This window comes from Salvelinus fontinalis, chromosome 39 (genome assembly GCF_029448725.1).
Source record: "Salvelinus fontinalis isolate EN_2023a chromosome 39, ASM2944872v1, whole genome shotgun sequence".
Taxonomy (NCBI): Eukaryota; Metazoa; Chordata; class Actinopteri; order Salmoniformes; family Salmonidae; genus Salvelinus; species Salvelinus fontinalis.
This window is the reverse complement of record NC_074703.1, coordinates 14,237,120-14,247,354: the sequence shown is the minus strand read 5'-3', so window position 1 is coordinate 14,247,354 and position 10,235 is coordinate 14,237,120. Positions and strand designations below refer to the sequence as shown.

Here is a 10,235-nt window from a genome sequence, read left to right as displayed (position 1 = left end):
TTTAAAAAGAATTTGTGCTTTTAATGTATTATACTGAATCTTTGAAAATAGCCATGACATACCTAAAGAATACAACACAGCTTTGGTGGCAACCACGTCTCAAAAATGAATGGGTTTGACCACTTGGAACATTTGGAAAGGAAGTTTCTCCTCTCGACCATGCCGTTCTGCTCGTAAAACAATGACCAACTTTACCCTCATGTAAAAATGAAAAACTGCTATTGTGTAAACTTGTCTATATCTACTTGTAAATAAAGTGGACCCCCCCTCTAAAATGAAGGTTTCGAGAAGATGTTTCTTTTGTGTTCAGTTATTGTCCATAATTGTTATTTACATGATTATTGTGCCAACCTTATTTCATAGTATCAGCACAGCCATTTACGCCAACAGAGCAATTAATGGGACAATTTGACTTCATGGGAACGCAAGATCTAGAATCAGAGAGAAGGAAACGTAGAAATATTACATTATATACCCTACATTTTGTACCTTAAAAAGAAGTCTTCGATGAGTCCTTCATTCTACCTGGTTCTTATTGTGCGTAGCTGTAGTTGTCAGACTATGGAGGGAACAGAATCCTGTCACAATTATGAAACCTTTGTTAACAGGGATATTTTATTGTGAAGTATTGAAAAATAATATTGAAGTCCACCAAAACCCCAAGGTATCCAAAGGGCTCCTGTGAATCCAGTGAAATATGAATGTTCTCTATTGTTTGTTTACCACAATCAAACAGGTGTAGCTAGGGAATCAATAGGCGCATTCACAATGCAGAATATTCACAATGCTGCAGATGCTGGTGTCTGACAGTGGTTCCAGTCAGTCACCAGGGGGCAGTAAAGCATAGGCCTAATGATTCCATAGTCCTCTGGTCCTGCACAGTGCACACACAGTGAGGAGTCAAGACAACCAAGGCATCTCCCACCGTTCTGCTCATGTTTTCCAATGTCCACCAGTACATTCCATCAGAGTCCAGGTGGATTCCTCTCCCTTAAACCACCATGGCTAGAGGAAGTCATACAGGTACTTTACCATGTCAAAGCTCACAGTCCTGGAAATTAAGAGCAGGGGGTCACAAAAGTCAGCATCTGATATTGTAAAAATAGAAATGTCTAGCAGTAAAACAGATCTGTGATGAATACACTAAAGCAGGGCTCTCCGACCCTGTTCCTGAAGAGATACCCTCCTGTAGGTTCCCTCCAACCCTGTTCCTGGAGAGATACCCTCCTGTAGGTTCCCTCCAACCCTGTTCCTGGAGAGATACCCTCCTGTAGGTTCCCTCCAACCCTGTTCCTAGAGAGATACCCTCCTGTAGGTTCCCTCCAACCCTAATCTAGCACACCAGGTTCTAATAATTAGCTGGTTGATGAACCGAAAGAGGTCAGTTACAACTGGGGTTGGAGCGAACACCTACAGGAGGGTATGTCTCTAGGAACAGGGTTGGAGAGCCCTGCACTAAAGACAACAGTAACATACACACCTGGAGATGGCAAGGATGAAGTCCAGAGAGACGGCACATTTGTACTTGTGCGCATCCAGCTGGTCATTGTGGCCCACCTGATTCAACAGCTGAAGGGTCACCAGGGAGGAGATCTGGGGGGGGGGGGGGGGGGGGGGGGGGGTCATCAACCATGTTTCATTTGGCTTTACACAAATAGAGAATTCAGACTGGAGATCAATTCATTTTAAAATCACTTCACATTAAGCCTGTACCACACATCAATTCAAGAGCAGTTCAGGGGTTGAAATAATCTAGCCAAGGGGACAGCTGGTGAATTAGAATAAGAATCATCCAATCATACACTAATACTACCATCACATGATTATTCCAGGAGTTCCACTAAATAACATGATTAACTAAATAATGCTACATCATTTTCCATAATCCCAGTTCAGTCAGAGCTGATTGAGGACCTTTTCACTGAAGAATGAGTTTGTTTTATACTGAACAAAAATATAAAACACAACATATAAAGTGTTGGTTTCATGAGCTGAAATAAAATAAATGTTCGTAGAAATGTTCCAGAAATCGGGGGGGGGGGGGTATGTTATAAAGCCCTTTTTGGGGGAAAACTCATTCTGATTGGCCAGGCCTGGGTCACCAGTGGGTGGGCCCAGCTCCCAAGTGTGTGGGCCTCTGCCCTCCTCTGCCCTCCCCTTCCTAGTCATGTGAGATCCATAGATAAGGGCCTACTAAATATATTTAAATTGATTGATTTCCTTATATGAACTGAAACTCCGCAAAATCTTTGAATGTTGCATTTATATTTTTGTTCAGTATATATGACTGCATTTTTCTTTTCATGTATTGACGTGTATATTCATGTGTATGTTTGATACGGGGCTCATATGTAAGAGTCCTTGATCTCAGCATGACTCCCTGTCAAAATAAAGGTTAAATATATATTTTTTAATTATCCCTTGGATGACACTGCAGAAAGCCTGAGTGTATAAGCTGACCTGACAGAAAACACTGGCAGTGGGGGCCACTCTGCTGTCCACCACACTGTAGAAGATGGCCAGGAGACGGTCCAGAGGGAACGGCTTGGGCCCCAGCAGGTGATTACTGGTCTGAATGGGAGGGAGGTGAATTCACTAGGTAGAACATCTCATTGACTAAACCTAAAGAATAGTACAATAGCTTTAGTTAAAGATAATCACCTTTTCATGTTTCTTCAAAAAGTTGGTCTTTTTTATTTTGCCATGGTGCTGTTGGGCAAGAGAGAATCATATAATCACCAATAACTAAAACACACACAAGGATGGGGGGAAATTATGCAAACAATTACATTGATAGAAACTACAATCCATCTGCAATATTAAAGCTGATCTACCCCCCCCCCCCCTCCACAAAAAGGAGAAGAAAGAAAATACGAGTAGGTAAAGTAGCAGGCAAACAGAGTTAGTGAATAGCAGGTGGTATTGATTAGAAGTCGACCGATTAATCGGAATGGCCGATTAATTAGGGACGATTTCAAGTTTTCATAACAATCGAAAATCTGTATTTTTGGACAAAGATTTGGCCAATTTCTTTTCTTATCTTTTTTTTTTTTTTTACACCTTTATTTAATCTTTATTTAACTAGGCAAGTCAGTTAAGAACACATTCTTATTTTCAATGACGGCCTAGGAACAGTGGGTTAACTGCCTTGTTCAGGGGAAGAATGACAGATTTTTACGTTGTCAGCTCGGGAATTCAACCTTGCAACCTTACAGTTAACTAGTCCAACGCTCTAACCACCTGATTACATTGCACTCCACGAAGAGACTGCCTGTTACGCGAATGCAGTAAGAAGCCAAGGTAAGTTGCTAGCTAGCATTAAACTTATCTTATAAAAAACAATCAATGAACCATAATCACTAGTTAACTACACATGGTTGATGATATTACTAGTTTATCTAGCGTGTCCTGCGTTGCATATAATCGATGCGGTGCGTATTCGCGAAAAAGGACTGTCTTGCTCCAATGTATACCTAACCATAAACATCAATGCCTTTCTTAAAATCAATACACAAGTATATATTTTTAAACCTGCATATTTAGTTAATATTGCCTGCTAACCTGGCTCGTTACGCACTCTGAAGACTATTTCTTCCTAACAAAGAGCCAACTTCGCCAAACGGGGGATGATTTAACAAAAGCGCATTTGCGAAAAAAGCACATTCGTTGCACGACTGTACCTAACCATAAACATCAATGCCTTTCTAAAAATCAATACACAGAAGTATATATTTTTTAAAAACCTGCATATTTTGCTAAAAGAAATCCAGGTTAGCAGGCAATATTAACCAGGTGAAATTGTGTCACTTCTCTTGCGTTCATTGCACGCAGAGTCAGGGTATATGCAACAGTTTGGGCCGCCTAATTTGCCAGAATTTTACGTAATTATGACATAACATTGAAGGTTGTGCAATGTAACAGGAATATTTAGACTTATGGATGCCACCCGTTAGATAAAATACGGAACGGTTCCGTATTTCACTGAAAGAATAAACGTCTTGTTTTCGAGATAATAGTTTCCGGATTCGACCATATTAATGACCTAAGGCTCGTATTTCTGTGTGTTATTATGTTATAATTAAGTCTATGATTTGATAGAGCAGTCTGACTGAGCGATGGTAGGCACCAGCAGGCTCGTAAACATTCATTCAAACAGCACTTTCGTGCGTTTTGCCAGCAGCTTGTCGCTGTGCTTCAAGCATTGAGCTGTTTATGACTTCAAGCATATCAACTCCTGAGATTAGGCTGGTGTAACCGATGTGAAATGGCTAGCTAGTTAGCGGGGTGTGCGCTAATAGCGGTTCAAACGTCACTCGCTCTGAGACTTGGAGTGGTTGTTCCCCTTGCTCTGCAAGGGCCGAGGCTTTTGTGGAGCGATGAGTAACGATGCTTCGAGGGTGGCTGTTGTCGATGTGTTCCTGGTTCGAGCCCAGGTAGGGGCGAGGAGAGGGACGGAAGCTATACTGTTACACTGGCAATACTAAAGTGCCTATAAGAACATCCAATAGTCAAAGGTATATGAAATACAAATCGTATAGAGAGAAATTGTCCTGTAATTCCTATAATAACTACAACCTAAAACTTCTTACCTGGGAATATTGAAGACTCCTGTTAAAAGGAACCACCAGCTTTCATAGGTTCTCATGTTCTGAGCAAGGAACTTAAACGTTAGCTTTTTTACATGGCACATATTGCAATTTTACTTTCTTCTCCAACACTTTGTTTTTGCATTATTTAAACCAAATTGAACATGTTTCATTATTTATTTGAGGCTAAATTGATTTTATTGATGTATTATATTAAATTAAAATAAGTGTTCATTCAGTATTGTTGTAATTGTCATTACATATTTTTTTTTTTTTAATAATAATAATAATTTAAAATATCGGCCAATTAATCGGTATCGGCCTTTTTTGGTCCTCCAATAATCGGTATCGGCGTTAAAAACTCATAATCGGTTGACCTCTAGTATTGATGTTTAACAATTGACTCCTATTCCAACCATGACTTGACAATCACATGTCTAGCTTTTGAGATGAGGTGAATGAGGTTCAGGTGCTGAGGAGAGAACAGGTACCTTGAGGAAGAAGCGTTTGTCAGTGCGAGCAGGGTTGTAGGAGGCCAGGTATGCAGCTATCAGCAGGAACTTGGAGTAGTAAGGCAGCTCCACATGGGCATGAGCAGACAGACCTGAGAAAGGCAGAGGAAGCTCTCAATGTCCTTACCTGGGAAACATGTACAACAGCATCATCTACAGATGGCTTGTGGATAGGAGATGAAAGAAACATCTGCTGTTGTTTCCACTGTCTGGGTATCTAGTAGCAATGAGTCTGGAGTGGGCCATCCATTCAAGGATAAACACAGGGGTAGTTTAGAGGGTCCACTGCCCTGAACTCCCTCTCAGGCTGGGGACTAGCAGCAACACAAAGGAGGAGATAGCTGGGGTCTGGGAGTGTGTGAACTGGTCCTGGTCACTAGATTCTAACTAGGTTATTTCCACCGGTCTTGTTCTCAGTGAATGCGTGCATATGTATCTGTGTGTCCACACTTCTCCTTGCCTACCTCTCACGGCTCCTGCCTCCTTCTCCTCCATCTGCAGCTGTTGCTCCCACTGCACACTGAGCACAACAGAGACATGACAAAGTCAGGGGACACACCACTATTACAGAGCCAGCAGCACTGAGCCGCTGTTGTGTAATAAAGGCCGGCAAACGTAATTAAGGCCGTCTGTCGTCAGTCCATGAGAGAAGGAGGTTGGTCACGGAAGCTAAATCAATGGGACTTGATCATCTTTGGCTGAGGCAGATGTACACAGACAGACCTGGACACCTCTCGCAGGTACACCGTCTGCATGGCCTTCTTCAGGTGAGGCTCGATGTTCCTCCACAGCTTGTGAGTGTCACCCTCTTTCACTGAGGGCAGAGAAAATAAAGGTTGGAATTTAAACATTGATAATCTGAGAAACAAGCTAGAAAGAGGATGACATGAAAGGAATCCATCATCAAATTAAAGTACAGAGAGACACTAAGGGAAGACAGCAAAGTAATTGAAATATTGATGTGGTTACTGTTCTAGAAATATGAATATATTACCTTTGCCTTGCTCCAAAGGTTCAATGAATTTAGAGAAATTGAGGGCAGCCTGTTTGAAAAGAGAATTAAAAATATGAAAGGACAACAAGTACAGACTATGACAATGTAAACAACATGTCTGCCAAGGTTGGATCATTATTACAATTCTGCATAACAAAGAAAACCCCAATCCTTAGAAGTAGTAACTCAAGTGGACTAAATAAAATAGTGATGGATAGCCTGGAAACAAACTCATACTGAATCCTCAAAGGGTAGCATGGAGAGTGTGTGTACATATTCAGAGCAAACTGTTGCCTAATCTGAAATTAACCCCTTGCACCAACCTATTGACATTTCTTTAAACCCCCAGAATACATCTTAAAGGACTGGATAAGTGTATAAGCCAGACCTTTTCTTCAAACTTACAAGGGGGCATCAAGACACATCTAGACATAGGTGCAAGGGCTAGTTCTTTGTCTGGGCTATCGGAGTGTGTTATGACATAGCATGTTAACAGCTAGTTGAGAGTTACTTTGAGTGGGTCTGTGTCCTTACTGAGTGTGGTCTGAATGTGTGAGCATGTGTGTGCCTGACTACTTATGTAGTGTGTAACTGACCAGGTGTCTGAGCTCTCGGAGGTCCCTGCAGACGGAGTAGAAGACTCCCAGTAGGATGTTGATGAAGGCTGAGTAGAGCTCTGGGGAGTAGGACGGGTGGCTGTCCTCAGACAGGATCTGCTGCAGCTCCCCTGCACAGGGACAACACACACACAGTCAACGCCTGCCTCAAATGAAGTCACACACAAAGACTCCCTCATACATGATTGTAGTCATTTTATGTACAGGAACTCAGACATTCTTTCAAACATTGATCAAATCCTAAGTGTTAATTTTCTCGACCGGACGCCTTTGTTTGCCGTGTTCTGTCACAGTCACTTTTCATGTGTTGGTGCAAAATCACAGGTACAAAGAGGAGGTTAGTGACACTTTAATTGGGGAGAACAGTCTCGTGGTAATGACTGGAGCGGAATGGTATCAAATACATCAAACACATGGTTTCTAGATGTTTGATGCCATTCCATTTGCACCGTTCCGGCCATTATTATGAGCCGTCCCCTCAACAGCCTCCACTGCCACTAATCCATCTGTACCTAATTCAATGCTGAAGGCCATAGATACTTGTCTGTTGACAGCTGTACCTTTACTGTAGTCAGGGAAGTGGAGCAGCAGTGGTTCAAAGCAGCCAGTGTTGGGTCGGAACTTATCCCACACGATCTCACTGAGCAGGATCACTGTCACATTGTCCTCAACCTGCCAGAGAAGCAGTGTGTCAGTTACGTAGAGGTAAAAAATCAGATCACAGATCAGTTACTTGGCATTGCATTGTGGATTCACAAAGAATACAACTATGTTGGTAGTCAACAACACCTTTACAACATCAATGCAAGGGGATGTGTTTTCCTCCTTCAAACCTGAGTAAACTAAAGAGGGAGGACAGTTATGAAGACAGCTGTCCAAGTGCATTCTCCCAACACTTCACATTACAATACTGCTTCTGAGTATCACCTCAAAAGGTGCATCTGTCACCGTGACTGCACATCTGTCACCGTAACTGCACTAGCTACATGCCACTCACACAGCTGTTAAAAACACTTCTACCAAGATAAAAACAGGCCGTATTCAGCTTTAAAAACTAAACAAAAACTAAACATTCTGGTCATCTATCTGCAATTTTGAAGTTCAGAATTAATATGCAAAGAATGATTATCAAGAATGATTGTCATTCTTCCTCATCTCTGCCTTTCAAAGCACTTATTCGAGTGCCTCCTTGAAACATTCAATTCAAGGTTATCTATCAAAAAGGGACCCTTCTGCGCTAGTTCCCCATCCATCACTCAGTCTGTCTGCAACTTAATGAAGTAGTATGCTCAACAGGTGACATGACTCTTACCAGTTCCTGAAGGCGCAAGAAGGCAGGGAGGAGATTGGCTTCCATATCTCTAAGGAGCTCAGCCCGGTCCAGCACCTACCCAGATACACACAGCAGAGGTCACTGTAACTGTTTCATTATACATAATATCCCACAAATTATGCTTTATAACAATTCACGTTATACTTCATCGGAAAGAGAATCTGCATTGTAACTGAGGATGCAATTTAAAAAAAAAAGTGGATTATCAAGCAGGAATATCACAGGTGAGGATGATTTTTACTCACAATGTATCGTGTCTGCTTGGCTGAGGCCTGGACACACAGTTGTTTGTAGACTCGTACGAAATCTGACAGGGAGGGACTGCGGGACAGTAGGGAGACAGAGTCGGAGCCAAAGAGGGAGAGTAGAACCTGCTCAAACAGCAGTCCTACAGAGACACACTCCACACAGCTCACTGTGGCATAGGGAAGCTCCAGTTCCTTCAGTAAGGTGTGTATCACATGGCTTTTTCCTGTGGCACGATGACCATAAATAAAAATGGAAGGGTAGCTGCATTGCTCCGGCTGTAGGCACAAAATGTATTAAAGTGTCAATACAATGATTCACATATTTGGGCAAGAAAACATTTTAAATGTATTATTTAATAGTGGCGATGGGTGGTGATAAAGATGAAGGAGGACGATTTATGAGCATGGCCTTATTTCTATTACAGCATATTAGATGACTGTCATTCATATTCCATTCATCCAGTTCAATGTAACATCGATAGGTTTAGGCTACTACATGATACTAGAATTTTCCCATTACCCATCATGAGGTTGCTACAATCTAGCCTATGAATGAGAGTTTACAACATAGATGCACACAGTTCAAGAGAAAAAATTGAAGTGACAGACAGTCACACATTCAATATTGCATCTAGCTCATTGAACTAGGGTGTAATCATTAGTCCAAACAAGAGTTTCTATTGGACAAATGCATGTATGTTTATCCCCGTTTCTTCCGTTTCCATCCGTTTAAGAAACTTTTTTTAAAAGAATCATCGGAATGAATACACCCCTGATCACAAGTAAACATAGTTCACTTTCATAGCAGCTACGTTGTATTCCTTCTCGCATCTACGTGCTCTCCTCCTCTCATATTTTCCTTTTGCTTGTGGACTTCAATGCAAAAAACATGAGCTGTCTGAGACCAAGCGGAAAAACTTCCCGAGCCAAACAATTTCATAACCGCTACACATAGCCTACATCTTTGTCACCATATGAGCTAAAGTAATATCATAGTCAACATAACTAATAGAACTAACAAGTTAGTAAACCTGCTACAATCATGCAGTACAATGTAAGTAGTTAAGCAGTTAAACTGACGCCCCCGGTGGCAATAAATTAGTAAAACCTAAAGCTTACCTTGGAAGAGTTCCAGTGTTGGATAGTCATAGCCAGCTAACTAACATAGCATTGTTTTATTTAACTGTATACCGTAAGGAACTTAAAGTTACAATGTTTCAAATCAGACACAGACCTCTCCCATCAACGCCAGCAGCATGCTCGCCTGGACATCTCTGCAAGGCAACCTCTCCATCACGCGCTGCAACTTTTCATCCTCGTACCCTAGGTGCTGAAGTTGTGCTGCCATTGTTTAGGCTACTTTTAGACACATGCCGAACCGTAAAGTGTATGACTTAAAGTAGTTTGGCCTGTAATAGAGATAAAGAGACAGTTGCAGAACATGGTAACTCTTTTCAAACTAACGTTAGCGGTGCATTGTGCAAATGGTCTGTCTTTGCCTTCCTTCCTCTGCAGCAGTGCTAGCTAACTCAACTGACAACAACAGTGTAGCTCCGTGGAAACTCGAGGGTAATGTTTAGTTGTTGAAAGTTCATATTTTGTTACTGCAAGCATACTGAATAATGTTACCTGGTTTGAGTTCATGCAGTGAAATTACCCATATCCAACATCCCAGTAAACATGTCAAGAGTTTCCCGCGTCTCCAAATATCACGTCACAATTTCCTGACTCTGGGAGTTGTAGTTGTCTATTTGCAAAGCGATGTCACTCACCAAATGCCATCTCCCTTGTGTGCGATGTTTTTGATGTATGAAAGCGAGTGATTTAATTGAAGACATTTCTTTTCATTGCAAAAATGTTCAAACACCGGCTTCTCGGGCATTATCACTTAAATAAACCACCAGTTTACTGAAATCCATTGGTGTTTAATATGAGGGTTTTAACA

The 10,235-nt window shown here is 41.6% G+C and overlaps 1 protein-coding gene across 1 annotated transcript; it reads right to left on the bottom strand.

The window, feature by feature from the left end:
• Positions 1-593: 593 nt before the first annotated feature.
• On the bottom strand, positions 594-10,003 carry LOC129838762 (origin recognition complex subunit 5-like). Its single transcript, XM_055905922.1, has 14 exons — positions 9,920-10,003; positions 9,525-9,699; positions 8,288-8,566; positions 8,022-8,096; positions 7,270-7,381; positions 6,689-6,819; positions 6,093-6,141; positions 5,822-5,912; positions 5,563-5,618; positions 5,078-5,190; positions 2,662-2,709; positions 2,461-2,571; positions 1,481-1,593; positions 594-1,051 (listed from the first exon to the last, which is right to left on the bottom strand). The coding sequence occupies exons 2-14, from the start codon at positions 9,636-9,638 to the stop codon at positions 1,006-1,008; spliced, it is 1,338 nt and encodes a 445-aa protein (XP_055761897.1). The 5' UTR covers positions 9,639-9,699; positions 9,920-10,003; the 3' UTR covers positions 594-1,005.
• Between the last annotated feature and the right edge of the window lie 232 nt (positions 10,004-10,235).